Source organism: Chiloscyllium punctatum, chromosome 7 (genome assembly GCF_047496795.1).
Source record: "Chiloscyllium punctatum isolate Juve2018m chromosome 7, sChiPun1.3, whole genome shotgun sequence".
Classification (NCBI taxonomy): Eukaryota; Metazoa; Chordata; class Chondrichthyes; order Orectolobiformes; family Hemiscylliidae; genus Chiloscyllium; species Chiloscyllium punctatum.
The window spans coordinates 36,356,486-36,378,005 of NC_092745.1; the positions used below are offsets into that span (position 1 = coordinate 36,356,486).

Here is a 21,520-nt window from a genome sequence, read left to right on the forward strand (position 1 = left end):
TATAAACTCGCAACCCTCTATCAGGGAAGGTAGTGAAGGGTGGAAACCTTACAACCTTTGAATATCATAACATTCATGGATTTGGGACAACGGCAGGAAATTGGGATTAGAGTGCCTTCAGTGGTAGTTATGTTGGTGCAGACTCAATGGGCCAAAGGGCCTTTTCTGTGCTGTATCAATCTATGCTCCATGCTGAGAGGGCAATGCAGGTTAATGGTGACTAGGTTGACTGTTGAAGGTGACAAATACATGATCAGAGGAAAGGGCTCAAGCTTCAGTGAAAGCCCAAGTAGATGCTTGGAAGAAGGGTCAAGGCTAATGGAGGCAAGGTCAATGGAAACTGAGCGAGGGTACAAGGTGCTGGTTGGCATCACCAGAGTGAGGCATGTGGGGAGTGTAGGGAGGGAGTGCAGTTTCACATGAAATGTGACCTTTGCCAGCAGCAGCATGACCTTCAGCACCAGGGGGTGTCCCTAACTACTGTCTGTGTGATCCCACACAGCCACCCGTCTGGTCACCACACAAGGTCTTGCTCATGTCTATAGTACCATCTCCAGCACAGTCTGCACCCAGTATCTGCACCTTCTGTCTACACCACTATCTGTACACACCATTTGCACCTTCATTTACACCCCGTGTTCACACCCACTGTCTACACCGCTGTCTGCACTCTCCATTTACTCCTCCTAACTTCCTGCTGTTGTGAGATTGTATCCAATGATTCCATTGAGATTACTTCAACAGAAGCCTGAATTTTAGAAGCGGCAATGATTGCCTTACAACCCTGACCTTCAAAGTCTGTCTTCCACAATGGGCTGATTAATATTAATTACTGAATGCCATTTGATTTCTGTGATGGCAGGACTGACATATTGAGTTGGTGAGGGTTGTGTTCACTGGAGTTTAGAAGAATAAAGGAAGGGAATCTTGGAGAAAGCTCTAAAACTGGAACAGGATGAGACAAATTAGATGGAGGAAGGATGTTCCCAATGGTAGGGAAGTCCATAACCAGGCTCATAGTTTAAGGTTAAGGGGTAAACCCTATAGGACAGAGGTGAGAAAAAATGTTTTCGCCCAGAGAGTGGTGAGCCTGTGGAATTCTGTCAGAAAGTGGTTGAGGCCAAAACATTACGTTTTCAAACAGGAGGTAGACATAGCTCTTGTGGCTAAAGAATTAAGGGATATGCGGTAGGGAGGGATTACAGTATTGTATTCGATGCTCAACCATAAACATAGATTTTTGATGACTGAAGGGATGAAACATTATCAGAGAATGTAGAGTTGAGGCTTAAATCAGATCAACCACAATCTTATTGAATGGGGAGCAGTTTCGATGGACTGAGTGGCCTAGTTTTGCTCCTTGCCCATATGTTGCCTCATCCACCTTTGCATAATCGGAGACTGTCGTTCATATTTTCTACCTGCAGATTAAGCTGCTTGTGCAATAGGCCTCATCTGCACAGTGTTTTCTCCAGCCTTTCACCAGGACAAGTTAAAGATAATGGTTCCATAATAAATCCATTAACTTTGTAAGTTAGTTTATTTGAAGCAATAAAACACATTACAAGTCGTGAAGCAGACATTACAGCAAGCAATAATGCGTGGCACAGAGGCTCATTGGTTAGCACTGCTGCCTCACAGTGCCAGGGACCCAGGTTCGATTCCAGCCTTGGGAAACTGTCTGTTTGGAGTTTGCACATTCTCCCCGTGTCTGTGAGGGTTTCCTCTGGGTGCTCCGGTTTCTTCTCACAGACCAAAGATGTGCAGATTAGGTGAATTGGCCAAACTAAATTGCCCATGGTGTTCAGGGATGTGTGGGTTAGGTGCAGTAGTCAGGGAATATGCAGAGTAATGGGGTGGGAGAGTGGGATGCTCTTCGGAGGGTCAGTGTGGCGTTGTTGGGCCAGGTGACCTGTTTGCACACTGTAGGGATTCTGTGAATTGATCTTGGTCAGTGCAGTTTGCAGGCTCACAGATGACTAACTGCAATACTGTACATACATAGGGGTGGATTTTCTTCAAGGCAATGAACATCAAGGGGGGATAGTTACATTCTCCCTTGTTGGAGACAGTCATTGCCTGGCAGTTGTGTGGCAAAAATGTATCCTTATTCATGTTCCAAGCCTACATCTCTGGCAGTAAAATGCTTTGGAACATCCTCAGGTGACAAAAAAGTGCTGTACTTTTGGGGTGGCACGATGGCTCAGTGGTTGGCACTGCTGCCTCACATCACCAGGGACCCACCTCAGGAAGGTTCTTATGGAGTCTGCACATTCTCACTGTGTGTGGGCTTCTCCTGGGTGCTCTGGTTTCCTCCCACAGTCCAAAGATCTGCAGACTCAATAAATTGGCCGTGCTAAATTGCCCACAGTGTCCAGGGATGTGCAGGCTAGGTGGATTAGCCATTGAAAAATACAAGGAGAGAATAGGGGGCTGGGTGGAATGTTCTTCGGAGGGGCGGTGTGGGTTTGATGGGCTGAATAGCCCACTTCCACACTCTAGGGATTCTGTGATACAAATATAAGTTCCTTCTTTCCATTCTAGCCCTGAAGCATGTGGTTCTGTCTCATATCCACTCAAGAGATGGCAGCCCTTTGAAAACAGGAGCAGCCGCTATTCTTTTGGAAAGTACTTCTTCCACTCTGTGTCCTTCACAGCCTTGTAGACAGCAACAATGAGATCAGGAAATAAACCAAAGCTATAATCTTCTGGATTCTTCATTAAACTGTGGAACCTGAAAATTACAATTAATGTCCAAGTCAATGAAGATATTTCTCAGCAATCCCTAAATGCTGAGTTTTAGTACTCAGCAGGCCCCAGGAGTCAAACTAATTGAGAAGATCATTGCTCTGAATTGCTTATAAATGTTACCTTCACATTTCTGGAGGCTTTGATCAAAAAGGTTGCTCACTCCTCTCCAATATACAGCTTAAAATCAGTTCCAACTCCCAACCATCCATCTGAGAGCAGAGCCCTGTACAAACTGGAACCTGGTCAGTGGAATACTGTCACCTCTGTCTCAGAAGCTTTGTCTATTTAAACCAGAGACTTAGTCAGAGAGTCATTCAGCACGGAAACAGACCCTTTGGTTCAACTCAACCATACCAACCAGACATCTTAAATTAATCTAGTCCCTTTTGCCAGGATTTGGCTTGTATGCCTCTAATCCCTTCCTATTCATATACCCATACAGATGTCTTTTAAATGTACCAGCCTTCACCACTTCCTCTGACAGCTCATTCCATACACGCGCCACCCTCTGTGTGAAAAAGTTATTCCTTGGATCCCTTACGAATTCTTCCTCTCTCATGTTAAACCTGTGCCCTCTAGTTTTGGATTCACATACCCTGGGAAAGTTGTTGGCTATTCACCATATCTATGCCCCTCATGATTTTATAAACCTCTATAAGGTCACCCCTCAGCCTCCAACACTCCAGGGAAAATAGCCCCTGTCTATTCAGCCTCTCTCTAAAGCTCAAACCCTCCAACCCCAGCAACATCCTAGCAAATCTTTTTTGCACCCTTTCAAGTTTAACAACATCGTTCCTAGAGCAGGAAGACCAGAACTGAGCCCTGTATTCTCAAGGTGTCCTCACCAATGGCCACTTTGGTAGACAGCCAGAACATGACATCCCAACCTCTGTACTCAATGCACAGACCAATAAAGGCAAGTGTACCTATCTCCAACTTCACTCCCCTGTTTACCCATGGCTTCACTTTCAAGGAACTATGAACCTGCACTCCAAGATTTCGTTGCTCAGCAATACTCCCCAGGTCCCTGCCCTGATTTGTCTTACCAAATGCAACACCTTGCATTTATCTAAATTAACCTCTGTCTACCACTCCTCATCCATCGGCCCACCTGAATAAGCATTGATCTTACATTATAAACCTGAACGTATAGAAGGCATTGGTGAGACACACCTGCAGTACTGTGTCCAATTGGGGTCTGCTTACTTGAGGAAGGATGTGGTGACACTGGAGGCTGTTCAGAGATTGTTCCCCAGACTGATTCCAGGAATGAAAGTGCTGTCCCACAAGGATCAGTTAAAGAGTTTGGGCATGGACTCACTGGAGTTCAAAAGAATGAGGAGAGATCTGATTGAGGGATAGAAAATGTGAAAGGGGATTGAGAAGGTGGATGTTGAATAGATGCTCCCCATTGCGGGACAGTCTGGAACAAGTGGTTATCGATATCGAGTGAGAGAAGGTCGGTTCAAAACTGAGCTGAGGAGAAACTACATCTCCCAGAGGGTTGTGAATCTGTGAAACTCAATGCCCCAGAGTGCAGTGGAGGCAGAATCAATCCACAGGTTCAAGAAAGATGTGTTTCTGATGGAAAATGAGATAAAGAGCGATGGGGAGCAGGCAGGAGAGTGGAGTTGAGAACAGGATAAGATCAGCCACGGTCATGTTAAATGGCAGAGCGGGCTCGAAGGGGTGAATTGCCTCCTTCCGCTCCTAATTCCAACATTGAACACACAGTCAAAGCTGACACTGCAAAACTGAGGGAGCTGTTGTCTTTCAGGTGAGATACAAAACAGAGATCCTGTCACAATATATCGAACTGTACTATCTCCCCCAGTGACAAGTGCTGGCATTTGAATTCAAATCACAAAGCAAGCCTCATTAATGGTGACCACGGTAATGATCCCTGAATGCTGTCCAGCCTCAGCCTTACCCAGTCTGGACTTCATGTGACTCCAGCCCCACAGCAATCTGGTTAACTCTTAGGTGCCTTCTGAGAGGCCACAGCAAGGCCAGCAGTTCAAGGGCAATTAGTCTTGGGTAACAAATACTGATCTATGACAGTGACACCCACCTCCCAGAAAACAGAATGCAACAGAGATTGGTGTCAGCCAAAATTGTCAGATCAGACTCTCAATGAGATGGGGAGATGGTTAAAAATGAATTCAGCTCAGTACAGAACAGGTCCCCACTTGTTAACACATTGTCACTGATAAAATAAGTGAAAGAACACAGAAAACTAAAGACGAGAACACTCGAATGTGGGAATATCAGCGAGAATTCAGGAAACTGAAGGAAGACATGAAGAACTGCAAAGGAAGACAAAAAGGAAGCAAGAGTTACAGAAAAGTGATTGTGAAAGAGACCTGCAAGGGGTCACAAGAATAACACAAATGTTTTACATGAAAATTTGAAAATCAAGGGGGCTCCAGTGCAATGTGAGCCCTTTAAAAACAAACTGAGAATTCCATGAATGAGACTAAGGGAATGGCCGATATGTACAATAATTAGTTGTGTCAGTCTTCACAGTCAAGGAACGGGATAATGCAGCTTCCATTCCAGGGAGGTTAGGAATGAATGGAAGGCTGGAATTCGTGAAACTTGATACTTTCCAATGCTGTTTTCTGGCAAGTGAGCAGCTCTAAAGGCTGACAGATCTCCAGGACCTCAGGGGTTTAAAGGGAGGGGGAGGGGGGGAGAAGTTTCAGAAGCTTTTCCCATCAGGTTCCAAAGCAGAAATCATTCCTTTAGTTTGGAAAATGTCTTGCTGTAACTCCACGGGTTCAAGAAAGATGAGAGAGGGAACAGAGGAAATTATATACTGGTCAATCTAACATCTCTTTTGAGGGTTTCATTGGAATCTATAATTAATAGGTGAGAGAATGAACATGTAGAGAATTGCAAATAGTCCACATAGATTTGTGATGGGTAGGTTCTAACTAACAAACCAAATGCATTGACCAAAATAGTTGATAGCACTTCTAGTCTTATCAACTTTCAGAAGTACTCGATAATTTTCCACAAAACAGCCTGCTGACCAAAGTTAAAACCCCTGGGATTGAAGATGAATGTTTGACTTGGTTAGGAAGCTGGTTTAGTGACAGACAACAGAGAAAGAAAGTGACGAATGGTGTTCCACAAGGTGGTGAGGCCTTAACTACTTACTGTATGTATTAATGAGAATCATAGTTCCACATTGACACAAAGACTGATAGAATAGTAAGCAGTGCAGATGGTCTTTTTGTTTAAACCTCATTCCGAGGACATGGGTGTTGCTGTCTGGGCCAGTATTTATTACACATTCCCAGTTGCCCTTGAGAATTATAGAATCATTATACAGTGCGGAAGCAGACTATTCAGCCCAACAAGTTCACACCAACCCACCGAAAAGCATCCCATCTGGACTGACCCCTTCCCGGTAATACTGCTTTTCCCACCCAGTCTGCACATCCCTTGACATGACACACAATTTAGTTTGGCTAATCCACCTAACCTGCACATCTATGGACTGTGTGGAAGAAACCCACACAGACATGGGGAAAATGTGCAAACTCCACACAGACAGTTGTCCCAGAGTGGAATTGAACCCAAGTCCCTGGTGCTGTGAGGTAGCAGCACTAACCACTGAGCCACAATCCTGCCCTTTCCAAAGTGCTGGTGAGCTGCAGTCCATTTGCTGTAGATAAACCCACAATGCTCTAAGGAAGGTAATTTCAGGATTTTGACCCAGATGCTATATGGATTGGAGGGGAACTTGGTGTACTGTGTATCTGCTGCTCTTGTCCTGCTAGATGGAAATGGTCGTGGGTTTGGAAGGTGCTGTCTCAGGAGATTTGGTGGATTTCTGCAGTGCATCTTGTAGATGGTGCACACAGCTGTTACTGAGCATCAGTGGTGGAGGGAGTGTATGTTTATCGATGTGGTGCCAATCAGGCAGGCTGCTTTGTACTGGATGATATCAAGCTTCTTGATTGTTTTTGGAGCTGCACCCATCCAGGCAAGTGGGGAGTAACCCATCACAGTCCTATCCAAAACTTGACTGATCTTTTCTTAATTCATTTACAGGATTGGGCATCTCCTGGTGTGCCAGCATTTACTGCCCAGAATCAAGTGGAGTGGCACAATGGCCAGCACTGCTGTCTCACAGCGCAAGGACCTGGGTTCAATTTCACCCTTGGTCAACTGACTGTGTGGAGTTTGCACGTTCTCCCTGTGTCTGCCTGGGTTCCCTCCCGTAGAACTGGTTTCCTCCCACAGTCCACAAACGTGCAGGTTAGGTGGAATGGCCATGGGAAATGCAAGGTTATAGGGAAGTGAGTTTGGGTGAGATGCTCTTTGGAGAGGCAGTTTGGGCTGAATGGCCTGTTTCCACATTGTAGGGATTCTATGAATTTCTTCACTCAGAGGGTTTTGAATCTTTGGGATACTCATCCCCGGAGAGTTGTCGATACTTAGGCATTTGAATAAATTAAAGATAGAGATCATCCACATGTGGGGAGGCAATGGCCTAGTGGTATCATCATGAGATTCTTAATCCAGAGAGCCGAGTAATGTTCTGGGGGACCTGGGCTCAAATCCTGCCAATGCCCAGAGTGGAGTTTAAATTTAAAAACAACTCTGGAATTTAGAGTCTAATGATGGCCATTGTTGGGGGAGAGCCCCATCGGACCAACTAACCTCCTTCAGATTACTGTCCTTGCCCATACCAACTGACATATCACTCCAGACCCACAGCAACATAGAATCTCTATGTGGAAGAAGACCATTCAGCCCATCAAGTCCAAGCAGCATCTCACCCAGAACCACCCCCCTCTCCTATCCCTATAACCCTACAGTCCTCATAGCCAATCCACCTAACCTGCACATCTTTGGACTGAGAGAGGAAACAGGGGCACCCAGGGGAAACCCACACAGACACAGGGAGAATATGCAAACTCCACACAGACAGATGTCTGAGGGTGGAATTGAACCCAGGTTCCTGGCGCTGTAAGGCAGTGGTGCTAGCCACTGTGCCACCCATTCCTCATCTCTGATCTAAATATCTAACTGCTTATTCCCAGACTAGGACTCTGCTCTGGAATCCCCATGTATAGGTACACCCTTCCAAAATCTCCCCTGTCAGGGCTCTGAAGAATTTGAAATGTTTCAGTGAAATCGCCTCCCAACTTTCTAAATTCCAGGGTCAGCAATCTTCTCCTGGCTTCTCAGAAGGTCCGAGGATAAATCCCATTCCTGACCCAGTCCCCTCCCTCGATCATTAGACAATCCCCTCAACCCATCACATGAACTGTTGCTGGGTTTGATCATCTCAGTAAGAGTTTCAAGGAGGGAAGGAGAAAGAAAGACTCTTTCCGCTTTGAATCGATGCTAAAAACTGAAAAAAAGCAGGAAAATATTGTCACCAAGTATTGTTCACATACTCTTTCTTTTCATCAAAGTGCTGGATGAGGTTTCTTATGAATTTCAGGAGGTCACTGGTGGTGTCCTTATATTCTTTATTCTTGCCTTGTCTCTTGTTCATGTCATTGAGGAGAACGGAGTCAACCTAGAAGGAAATGAACAGCAGAGTTTGTTTTCTCTGTTGATTAAATTCACCTTGCTTGCTCCTCTGAGCACCTGAAAAAGGGGCGAGTCTCTGAAAGATTATGTTTTCTAATAAACCTGTTGGACTATAATCTGGTGTCACATGATTTTTGACCTTGTCCTCTGATCACATTCAGGTTATTCCTACGGGCACTTCATGTTCTTACTTCTCCAGGCCAGGAGGTGGCGATCTTGACAATGGATTTCACAATGGTCTCCATCAGAGAGGACCCACAAATCAGGGACAGAGACCAGAGATGAGAGACCCAGCTCTTGCTCCTCAGTCCCAGACCCAAACACGATGGGCCCCCTGGTGTCCCGGGTACTGGTTGTTGTGTTTCGGGTCCTGTACATAATGCAAATGGTGCGACTGATCTTTCTGATTTTTCTCCAACCTCACCAGGTCTCCACAGTCACTGAGAGTATTTAAATGACAAAGCCTTTATCTGCCTTTGCCAGTTAGAGACCTTAATTGATGGGAAACAGACTGAAATGGGTCAATAAGATTTGGAAGTTACAGACATAGACTACGAAGTGGGAATCTGATGTTATGGCTCTGACAGAGACCGGGTGGGACTTGGTATTCCTGGATACAAGGTGTTCAGTAAAGATAGGAAAGTGGGAAAATTGAGAGAAGTGGTGCGATTGGTGAAGAAAGTCAGTGCAGAGCTGGAGGAAGAGGGTGTCTCAGAGGGGTCACGGCTTGGCTTGAGATAAGGAACAAAAATGGTGCAATCAGATTGTTCAGAGCAGTCTACAGGTCACCAACCAGTGGGAAGGATGGATAGGAACAAACTTCCAAGGAACTTACAGAGAAGTGTAAACATGATAGTGTCGTCATAGTGGGGGAAACTTAAATTATCTAAATATAGACTGGGATAGTAGCAATGAAGGACAGACAGGGGCAAGTCTGATCTTATAGTAGGATAAAAGGCCAGCACAATATCGAGGGCAAAGGGCTTGTACCATGCTGTACTGTTCAATGTTCTATGTTCATTCCAAGATTGTATTGAGGGCATGCAGGACAAAAGTTTGTGCTTGGCCTGGATCTTGGTAATGAGTTAGGCCAAGTAGATCAAGTGTCATGGGAAGCATTTGTAGAACAGTGATCATTGTATTGTAACATTTAGGAAAATGATTCTTTTTAAAAAAAAAAAGAACAAAAGCACAGCCCAGAGTAAGAATAATTAACTGAAATAGAGCTGAGATCAACAAAACAAGAGCAGAGCTGGATTGAATAGACTGGATCCGAAGATCGGCAAGAAAAACAGCAGCTGAGCAATGGATTACCTTCAAAGCACAGATGGGTAGGGGGACAGTTGTAGGTTAGGTGGATTAGCCATGGGAAATTTGGGATTGGCAGGGGGTGTGGAGTTGGGTGGATTGCCTTTTAGAAGGATGATACCTACTCCATGGGCTGAATGGCCTCTTTCTGCACTGGAGGGATTCTACACTTCAATGCCTAACATCAGTCTGCTCACCTGCAGTGAATGATCTAACCTGCAGTGAATGATCTAGCGTCTGTTTCACAGAGGGATTTTAGAACTGATAGAACCTAAAGCATGTGGCATTGAACCCACAACAGATGTAAACCAGAAGCCAGCATCAGAAAGCTCAGAGAAGTGGTACTATTGCAGATCGGAAGGTGTACCTTCTCTGTCCACTTGTGAAATGATCTTTCCTGATCCTCTCCGGTCTTATTCAGGATCTGGACAATCTGACTGTCATGATTCCGTTTGACCACATCCTTCTCGTTGGCGAGACTTTGGATCAACTGGGCCTTGCTGGAGGGGAAATGAAAAGGTGATTAATGTAAAGCAACCTCGGTCACACAGAACTGCAGCCACTGTAACGTCCTGTGTCACATGCAGAATGTTCATACAATAGGAAACTGATTGATCAGATTCATTTTCGTTCCCAAAACACCTTCATGGGTAAGGAAAGTACAGTTTAATAAAAACTAATCCCCGGTAATGGTACAGACACAGAGGGGAGGACGGTATCAACTGAACACAATAAAATGTGTAAGGGATTGATAGCCGAGTTTTTGACTCTGGCTCTGTAAAGCATGGTGGGGTATTTTCTAAGCTTAAAGCTCCATGCTCGAAATGTATTTGTGTGTTCTGTGTATCTGGGTTTTATAGAAACATACATAGCAACATAGAAGATAGGAATAGAAGGAGGCCAGTCGGCCCTTTGAACCTGCTCCATCATTCGTCACAATCACAGCTGATCATCCAACCCAATAGCTAATCCTGCTTTCTCCCTTAACCTTTGATCCCATTCGCCCCAAGTGCTAAACCCCGCCACCTCTTGAATACATTCAATGTTTTGGTATCAACTACTTCCTGTGGTAATGTATTCCACAGGCACATCACTCTTTGGGTGAAGAAATGTCTCCTCACCTCTGTACTAAATGGACTACCCTGAATCCTCAGACTGTGAGCCCTAGTTCTGGACACACCCACCATTGGGAACTTCCTCCCTGTACCTACATTGTCTAGCCCTGTTAGAATTTTATAGGTCTCTCTGAGATCCACCCTCATTTGTCTGAACTCCAGCGAAAGCAATCCTAACCCAGTCAATCTCTCCTCATACGTCAGTCTCCACCATCCCCGGAATAAGTTTGGTAAACCTTCGTTGCACTCCCTCGAGAGCAAGAGCATCTTCCCTCTGAAAAGGAGACCACAACTGCACAGAATACTCCAGGTGTGGGCTGTATTTTGTGTACATATTTATGTTTTGTGTGTATTTGTGGTTCTGTGTATATTTCTGTCTATTTATGTGGATATGTGTGCGTGTGTTCTGTATGCATTCTGGAGTTCTGTGCAGATTTGTGTAAATCCGTGTGCCCTGTGTTTATCTGTGTGGATGTTTCCTTGGTTGAATCATTATGTCAGGCAACGGATAGCCAGCTCTGTTGCTGTTTAATCATCGTCCATTGCTCATTTTTGCCTCACTTGCCAAGTTTAGTCTCAATAGAAATACATGCAGATATTTTCACATTAAATGGCTTAAATCACATAGAACACCAGCTCTTTAAAATCCTGAAATGAAGGTCTACCACAGACTCAGCATACAGTCATAGAGATGTACAGCACGGAAACAGACCCTTCGGTCCAACTCGTCCATACCAACCAGATATCCTAAATTAATCTAGTCCCATTTGCCAGCAGATGGCCCATATCCCTCTGAACCTTTCCTATTCATATACCCATCCAGACAACTTTTAAGTTTTGTGACTGTATCAGCCTCCGCCATTTCCTCTGACAGCTCATTTCATGCATGTGAAAAAGTTGCCCCTTAGGTCCTTTTTAAACTTTTCCATTCTCACCTTTAACCTCTGCCCTCTATTTTCAGACTCCCCCATGCTGGAGAAAAGTCCTTGACTATTCACCCTATCCATACCTTTCAAGATTTTATAAACCTCTACAAAGGGTTGAGAGAGGTTTATAACCCCTTTTTAGCCTCAGCCTCTGACACTCCAGGGAAAATAGCTTCAGACTATTCATCCTCTCCCTATTGCTCAAACCCTCCAAATGTGGCAACATCCTTGTAAATCATTTCTGAACCATTTTAAGGTTCACAACATTTTTCCAATAGGAGGAAAACAAGAATTGAATGCAGTATTCCAAAAGTGGCCTAACCAATGTCCTGTACAATCGTAACGTTACATCCCAACTTCTGTTGGGAATGTACTGACCAATAAAGGCAAGTCAACGAAATGCCTTCTTCATGACCCTGACTACCTGCGACTCTGAAAGGATCAATAATAAGAGTATTTAAGGCACTGTTAATCTGCCTGAATTGATCGATAGACTGTCTATATGGAAGAAACAGGGAGTAGCTGAAGCATTTGATGTGTTTTAGTAGGAAGCTGGAGAAGTGATTGAGGGAAAAGGGAACACAGTGTAATGATGCTAGATTCAGACAAGGAAAGATTAAACTAGGCTCGAAGGGAGCACAAACACCAGCCTCATCCGATACAAACGTTGTCACGTTCTATCTGAAGTTGTTGACTACAATCAAGCCTGTTCTGCAATGCTGTCTGAAACCAGCTGTACTTAATCCAGATGAGCAGCAGATGGAGTTAAATTCCGATAAATGTGAGGTGTTGCGTTTTGGAAAGACAGATCGGGGTAGGAGTTAATGATAAGGTCCTGGGGTGTGTAGCCAAACAAAGACACCTTGGGGATGCAGATTCATAGCTCCTTGAAGGTGAATTCACAGGTAGACAGGATAGTGAAGAAGGCGTTTGGTACACCTGCCTTTATTGGTCAATACATCCAGTATAGGAATTGGGATGTCATTTTATAGCTGTACAAGATATTGGTTAGATCACTTTTAGAATACCGCATTCAATTCTGGCTTCCCTGCTATAGAAGGGTATTGTTATACTTGAACAGGTGAAGAAAAGCTTTACAAGGATGTTGCCAGGGTTGGAGGACTTGAACTACAAGGAGAGGCTGAACAGGCTGGGGCTATTTTCCCTGGAGCGTCAGAAGTCAAGGGGTGACCTCGAGGGGTGAGCTTTATAAAATTTTGAGGGACGTGGATAGGGTAAATAGCAAAGGTCTTTTTTCCATGTGGGTGAGTCCAAAACTAGAGGGCATAGGTTGAAGGCGAGAGGAGCAAGATTTAAAAGGGACCTATGGGGCAACTGTTTCATGCATGAGCTGCCAAAGCAAGTGATGGAGGTAGCTGGTACAATTACAATATTTAAAAGGCTTCTGGATGGATACACCAATAGGAAGGGTTTAGAGGGATATGGGCCAAATGCTGGCAAATGGGACTAGATTAATTTATGATATTTGGTCAGAATGGATGAGTTGGACAAAGGATCTGTTTCCATGCTGTACATCTCTATGACTCTATGTTAAAGTGAAGCCCTGACTGGATGGAGGTTTGCTCGCTGAGCTGGGAGGTTCATTTCCAGATGTTTCGTCACCCTACTAGGTAACATCTTCAGTGGGCCTCAGGCGAAGCAGTGTACATGATTCCTACTTTCTATTTATTGTTTGGGTTTCTTTGGGTTGGTGATGTCATTTCCTGTGTGATGTAATTTCCTGTTCTTTTTCTCAGGGGGTGGCAGATGGGGTCTAACTCGATGCGTTTGTTGATTGAGTTCCGGTTGGAATGCCATGCTTCTGGGAATTCTTGTGCGTGTCTCTGTTTGGCTTGTCCTAAGATGGCTTGTCCTAGAATTATGGCATTCTAACCGGAACAAACTGACTGCCGGGTTTCTTACAACAGTGACAACACTTGGGAAAAGTGCACTTGGTAGTTTGAAAATTTCAAGATAAATGGAAGCCTTTTTCCTTTTCTTTAGGGCAGAGATGAGGAGAACTATCTTTGCCCAGAGAGTGGTCAGCCTGTGGAATTCTCTGTGACAAAAAGCGGTTGAAGCCAAAACATTGAACATTTTCAAGAAGCAGTTCAATGTAGTTCTTAGGGCTAAAGGGATCAAAGGGAATGGGGAGAAAGCAGGAACAGAGTTTGATGATCATTCCCTAAGTGCATTGTACATCAACCCACAGCACATGGCTCCAGCGGTTCAAGAAAGCAGTTCACCCCCACCTTTTCAAGTATCAACTAGAGACTGGCTATAAATACTAATCAGCCAGTGACGGCCACATCCTACAAATAATAAGAAAATGGTCAGCCATGGTCATATTGAAGAATGGAGCAGACTCAAAGGGCTGAATGGCCTCATCCTGCTCCTAGTTTCAATGTTTCAAGAAAGTGAGGATTCTGAGTAAGGGAAAACTGTGTCAGATGATGTCTTAGGGGTTTAGAAGGTACAAAGTGAGAAACTTCAAAGCAACCCTGACCATTGTAAAACTAATAAAGGAGGGAGCTGGCAAAAACCATGTATCGGCAAAGGATCACATCAAGGATTACACCAGGACTGCTTGAAGGGACAAATCCTTCACTCAGAGTCATACAGCACGGAAACAGACCCCTCGGTCAGATCAGACCATGCCAAACTAAACTACTCCCACCTGCCTGTGCTCGGCCCATACCCCTCCATACATTTCTTATCCGTGTACTTAATCAAATGTCTTTTAAATGTTCTAACTGTATCCGCATACACCATTTCCTCTGGAAGTTCATTCCACTCACGACCCACTCTCTATGTAAAGAAGTTGCACCTCATGACCCATTTAAATTTTTCTCCTCTCTCCTTAAAAACAAGCTCCCCAGTCTTGAAAGTTCCCACGTGATTTTATAAACCTCAATAAGTCAATCTCCTGTACTTCTCCACACATAAGGATGCCCATAAACACCAGTCTTTCTTAACATTCTACAAAGACTTACTCCAGATTTTTCCACAGTAGTGGATGATGCTCAATCTCAGTGAGTGTCGCTCTCTGCTCTGCTGGTGCTAACAGGCACTCCACAAAATCTCTGGCTTCAGCATTCTTCAGGTCACAAAGACTGTCATCGAAAGAGGGGTTATTCTCAAGTTCATCCTTCTTACTCCCGTAGACGTCCTTCCCACCAGATATGACAAAGTGTAAGAGGCGTCCTAGTGCCTGTCTCATAAACAGAACAACTTTAACGGAAAAAATACAGTCGGACCCTGGCTGCACAAACATACTACGCAGGTAACATTTTAGAAATTGATCTGTTTTGATTAGTTTCTAAACAAAGCTTTTCAATGCACTCAGGTACATGTGATAATAAATCAAATCAAAATTCTCTCAATTTTTTGGTTCGAAATTTTTGGTGAGCACCCAATATTCTCTCGAGTTCAGTATCGTTCCTTGTAAATGGAGCCTCTTGGGCCCAATGCCCAGGAGGTTGCCTTTCCTGCCCTATATCTGGTGATGTAATCATGTAATAGTCCGCCGAATCCTGCACTGTGATTTCACACACACCCTCATGTACTGCTCCCTGAAAGTGACCCTACCCCGTTCCTTCATGGCCCACAGCAGGACACTGAGGCTGATTGCGGAGTACAGTCCATAACCACTGCTGTTAGGATGTACAAATTCAGTGATGGAGCCAGCTATCCTCCGAGACCGATATCAAAACAAAATTTGCGAGGAGAAACTCAGCGGGTCTGGTTGCATTTCTGGAGAGAGAAATACAGAGTTTTCACTCTTCTTTGAAATTTACATCCTTCAGAAACTCAGTTCTGAAGAAGAGTCCTACAAGACTCGAAACATTAATTCTCTTTCTCCCTCCACAGATGCTGCCAGACCTGCTGAGCTTCTCCAGCATTTTTCTGTTTTTATTTCAAATTTTCATCATCTGCAGAATTTTGCTTTACCCTCCCGGGCCACATGACTCTGTTCCAAAACGTTAGCTGCCGGAAAACTATGGGAGGAAACCCTCACAGACATGGGGAGAATGTGCAAACTCCACACAGACAGTCACCCGAGGCTGCAATCAAACCTGGGTGCCTGGCGCTGTGAGGGAGCAGTGCTAACCACTGAGCCACCTGCCACTCCACCTTCTACAAACTTCACTGAGATGTGGGGCTGCAGAGGCTTAGTGGTGTTACTAATCGAGTAACAGACCCAAGTAATGCTTGGAGGAGCATTTGGAGACTCTGGGTCTATACTCAAGAGCTTTGAAAGATGAGGGGGAACCTTTTTGAAACTCATTGCTACAGAGGGCTGTGGAGGCCAAGTCACTGATTGTATTTAAGACACGTTCTTGATTGGTAAGGGGATCATGGGTTACAGGAAGGACACAGGAGAATGGGATTGAAAAAAAACATATCAGCCATGATCAAACAGTGGAGCAGACGCAATGAGCCAAAATGGCCTAATTCTGCTCCTATATCTTATGTCCTGGATTTGAATACCACCACGGAATTTGAATTCAATAAAAATCTGGAATTAAGAGTCTATTGATGACCATGTTTCCCACTGTCAGGAAAAACCCATCTGGTTCACTAATATCCTTTTGGGAAGGAGAGCTGCCATCCTTTCCCAGTATGGCCTATTTGTGATTCCAGAGCCACAGTAATGTGGTAATCCCTCTCAAAAATGGCGGAGCAAGAGATTCCAGTGTGGCAATCGCTAGAAAGGAGAAAAGGAATGGAAATGGATGGGCCACCAATTCAGGAACCAGAAACAACATGGATTACAGCGGTTCAGGATGGCAGCTGAACACCGCCTTTTCAAGGGTTGATGAGGAGTGAGCAATAAACTCAGTGATGCCCACGTGCAACAATTGAATTTTAATAAAAGTTCAGCTTCCTCCCTATGTCTCAACAGCTTTGAAAACTGAACTTAGCATTATCTGGCCAAATCCATTACCAATGCCTGAGTTACCCAGTCTCCCTTTGATTCGTCCAGACACTTAAATCTCATCCCTCAAGAGAGAAAACAAGTCACCACAGTGTGGACCTGCACATCTGCTTTGAACAGCTCATCCTCGGTAAACATTGCCTTTGGTGAACGTTCCAGTTTCTGCAGGATTTCTGAGGCTTCCCAGGTTCCAGGGCAAATCGGCATAGTTGGGTTCTTATCAAAATGCACACTCTTATCGAAATCTGCCAGGCGAAAATTTTCTTCAACATCTGGAGAAAATCAAACCATTTTATTGCTCATATCTCTGCCCAGACACACAGCAAAAAGGCTCCAAATCAGTTTTAAACATATCCTTCCATAAATCCATTCACTTTCAAACACAATTTGGAATTCTTGGTGTTTCAAATTCATCCATTCCACACAGGTCAGAGTTCCAGTGGCCTTACACTATGTGGTGGTTTCATGTTGACACTTTTCAGGGTTTAAGAAGCTGAGGGAGTAAGGGATAGATGGTGTTGCTGATGTTGAGATGAAGTAGGGTGGGAGCAGGTTTGTTTGAAGTCTAAACTCTAGCCTCTAACGTGACCCAGTTGGGTGCAATGATCTGTACCTGAGCTGTGTGCTGTGCTATTGTAAGAGGTGGTGAACTGTTGAGCTATACATAAGTCACTTGGAGCTTGGTCTTTCAGATACAAATGCCATCTTTCACAGGACACTAAAATGTGGAAGTGTTGTGAACAGTGAGGAGGCTAGTGTAGAACTTCAAATAGGTCTTAGTCAAGTTGGTCACATGAGCAGACAAGGGGCAGATGAAATTTAATAGCATGAGTTATGAAGTGATTCCATTGATACAACTAATGTGGAGAGCCAATGTCGGGATTTTCCCTGCTCCGAGCGACATGGACAATGGCAGGAAAGCTTGAAAAACATCAACCAGCAAAAGGTCCCATTTCCCGACCAAGTGTTGAATGATGAGACACTCATTAGTGAGTGGCAAGAGGCCTATTTAATGCACATTCACTTTCTCACTTAGCCTCCTGATATACAGTTTCCCATTCTCCATCTGCCCCATGGAACATGGACAGGAGTAATTCTCGGTGTACTAGAACAAGCAGTACGCTGATGACTTCAGCTCACCACTTGCTGGTCTAACCATCCATCTCATACTACCCCTCCTCCTACATCTCCACCCCACCCACCCATAATCCTGCACATCCACTCCCACACACCCCTTGTTTCCTATTCCCACAACCTCAATCCCCCACTTCTATCACCTCCCCCCATCGCTCCAGTCCCCCACTCCCTAATCCCCTTAATCCCTGAATCCACTAATCCCCACTCCCACACCCCTTAATCTACCACTCCCACCCACTCCCTCCAATATTCCACCTCACTCTCCTACTCCCACCCCTACATCACCCCCCTCCCATCATCACTCCCACATCGCAATACCCTCCCCCCTCCCACTACTGAGCGGGAGTACTTAATGATTTGTGCGCTGCGAGAATATGTTGTATACATAAAGAAGTGAGTTTAAGAGGATACCACAAGAGACCTTGCTAGGGCTCATGGAGGGAAACCCTCAGTGAAATATGGTAAAGTTTACACTTTAAAGAACAGAATCCTTACAGTTTAGGGTGTAGGTCTGCTCGCTGAGCTGTAGGTTTGATGTCCAGACGTTTCATTACCTGGTGAGGTAACATCATCAGTGGCGACCTCCAAGTGAAGCGAAGCTGTTGTTTCCTGCTTTCTATTTATAAACACATCTATCCTGGGACAGGCTAAGCAAAGACATGCCAGAGAATTCCTAGAGGCCTGGCACTCCAACCACAACGCCATAAACAAACACATAGATCTAGATGCCACCTATCAACCCCTCAGAAAACGAACAGGAAATGACATCAGCACAAACCCCAGGAACTCCATCCAGGAGAAAGATATAAATAGAAAGCAGGAGACAACAGCTTCGCTTCACTTGGAGGTCGCCACTGATGATGTTACCTCACCAGGTAATGAAACGTCTGGACATCAAACCAACAGCTCAGCGAGCAAATCTACACCCTAAATCTCAACCTGAGCTACAAACCTTCATAAACCTTGCAAAAATCCCTACAGTGTAGAAATAGGCCATTCAGCCCAACAAGTCCACACCAATTCTCTGAAGACCATCCCACACAGATCTTACTCTATCTGTGGAACACTATTTCCCATGGATAATCCATACCTAATTTACCCATCCGTGGACACTATAGACAACTTAGCATGGCCAATTACCTAACCTGCACCTGTGAGAGGAAACTGAAGCACACAGAGGAACTCACACAGACACAGGGAGAATGCGCAAAATCCACACAAGCTTTCTGGCAAAACTTCAGTCCAACATGAAAGAAAGAGAACCATTCTAAAGGAGGTGAAGGAACTGCATGTATGTGTGCTCCTAGCACGGGTCACAGTAAGGACACCCTTCTGAAGTGTCATCACTCCTGTGAGTCCTGCAAGGAAATGCCTAAGGGATAAACACACGGTTAACTCCTCTGAGCTTCTCCCGAGAATGCAATGGGACCTTCTACATTCAACTTTGACAGCAAGTCGGGTCTGAGCTTTAGGTCTCATCCAAAAGCCAGCACCTCCTATGGCGTAGCCTTGTTCAGTTCCGCACAGATGACAACTTTAATGTTTGCTCGTGAGTCCCAGAGTGGGATTGAACCCACAACCTTGTGATACTGAGATGAACGTGCCACTAATTGAGCTAATGCCGATCCCCATACACAAGGAGAGAGAAAAACATTTTAAGCCAGTGAGTGGTTAAGGTGTGGAATGCGCTGCCTGAGAGTGTGGTGGAGGCAGCTTCAATTGAAACATTCCAAAGGGAATGGAGACTGTTATTTGAAAAGGAACAATGTGCAGGGTAACAGGGGGAAGGCAGGAGAATGACACTCAGTCAATTGCTCAGACAGCCAGTCCAGAGAGGATGTGCGGAATGGCAACCGTGCGCACTGTAACAATTCTGTGAGGCTTTGAAAGGCACTAAAAGAAATATAAGCTGTACATTTGTTTTCCTCAGTCAAGTACCTGTCAGAAATACATAAAGTAAACGCAAGTAAAATCCTGTCAATCACTTCCTTTCGCCTCATAGCCTTAGCATTTAGATCATTCAGTCTTACAAAGAAAGGATGGATAGGCTGGGAGTTTTTTTCCCACTGGAGGGTAGGAGGTTGAGAGATGATCTTATAGAAGTTTTTAAAATCACGAGTGGTATAGGTAGACTTAATGGTAAGTGTGTCTATTCCCTAAGGTGGGGGACTTCAAAATGAGGGGACACATGTTTAAGGTGAGAGGAGGAGAGACTTCAAAAAGACACGAGGGGCAAACAGAGGATGGTTCATGTGTGTGGAATAACTTACTGATGAAGTGGTGGATGTGGGCACACTTACAATGTTTAAAAGACATTGGGATAAGTCCACGATCAGGAAAGGTTTGGAGGGATACGGGACTAGTTTAATTTGGAATCATGTTCATCATGGACTGTTTGGACTGAAGGGTTTGTTTCAATGCTGTGTGACTCGGTGACACCTCCTTTATTCTTGCACATCTCCTCTTTCTGCAGTTATTTAAAAGCTGCTCATTGTTAATCTCTCCTAATTCTGACAAAAGGTATTCGAATTAAAATGTTAACTCTGTTTTACTTTCCACAGATGCTGCTAATTCTCGCTGCTGAATAGTTCCAGCATTTTCCTCATTATATTAATTCTGGTTAATAAGATAGAGGCGTCGGCCTCTACAAATAGACACAGATTGAAACTGTTGTTGGGCCCTGAGTATTGCAATGCCTCATCACGAGAACCTTCCAACAAGCACCAAGACATCACTTTGCTGATGGGAAGAAGGGCACTACCTGTGAGATCCTTCTTGATTGCTTGGTCCGTCTGCACCGCCACATGCTGCCTTCAAAGTGGCTGCATTGGCAAAGAAACTTTTTGTCTATTCATTCATGGGATGAGGGCATCGCTGGCCAATCTGACACTTACTGCCCATCCCTAATTGCCCAGAGGGCAGTTAAGAGTTAACCACATTGCAGTCGGTCTGGAGTCACATATTGGCCAAACTGGGTAAGGATGGCAGATTCCTTCCCTCAAGGACATTAGTGAACCAGATGGCTTTTTCCAACAATCGACAATGGACTCATGGTCATCATTAGACTCTTAATTCCAGATTTTACTGAGTTCAAATTGCACCATCTGCCGTGGTGGGATTCAAACCCAGGTCCCCAGAACATTACCTGAGTCTCTGGATTAACAGTCTGGACACAATGCCACTAGGCCAGTGCCTCACACAATTCCTGCTGAAATGTGCATTTACAAAGGCAGTCTGGAGAAAGATGCAGTGGTTTGTGTCAAGGTTCATCCCGAGCAGCTCTGTGACATGTATCTGTGCCCTACGATCTGTTCCTTGGGACGCACACCGTGACAGACACTGACTGCACCTGGAGGACCATCAACTCAGTGAAAGATGCTCTTTGGTCTGCTCAAAACGTATTGGTCTTCCAGAGCAAGGAGTTGACCCTGACCGAATGTTGCAGACTGGCACATTCCAAGGTCCAGAACTACGTGCTGAGGGATGGACAAAAGCTTGGGGCAGCTGCCATCAAGGCACAGTGGGGGAAGACCACCAACTAAGGTCTCTCTACTGAACTTAAATGGGGTCCATTCAGTTATCAGACCCTCCCAGTGCCTCAAATGTATATAAATGTAATCTTGTACAAGGAACAAATGCCTTGCTGGATAGAATCAAACATCAATGTTTCTTTTGTTTCTTCATATGCTACTGCAGAGAAACAAACTGCTTTAGTGACTATATATGTATATAAAGATATTTTTATTAATAAAACATATTTTTGATATTGAAAAAAGCTGTTAGGCCTG

The 21,520-nt window shown here is 44.6% G+C and overlaps 1 protein-coding gene across 6 annotated transcripts in view; it reads right to left on the reverse strand.

The window, feature by feature from the left end:
* Positions 1-1,521: 1,521 nt before the first annotated feature.
* The window catches only part of LOC140479583 (2-5A-dependent ribonuclease-like), a 53,113-nt gene continuing 33,114 nt past the window's right edge, over positions 1,522-21,520 (reverse strand). For 5 of the 6 annotated variants that reach the window (XM_072573391.1, XM_072573390.1, XM_072573392.1 and 2 more), the window contains exons 3-7: positions 16,683-16,867; positions 14,650-14,867; positions 9,983-10,115; positions 8,169-8,293; positions 1,522-2,734 (exon numbers count right to left, since the gene is read on the reverse strand). In XM_072573391.1, coding sequence (XP_072429492.1) covers positions 2,614-2,734; positions 8,169-8,293; positions 9,983-10,115; positions 14,650-14,867; positions 16,683-16,867 — 782 coding nt within the window. In that variant the 3' untranslated portion in view covers positions 1,522-2,613. The remainder of the gene's footprint in view (positions 2,735-8,168; positions 8,294-9,982; positions 10,116-14,649; positions 14,868-16,682; positions 16,868-21,520) is intronic. The other variant, XM_072573389.1, reaches the window with a different exon arrangement.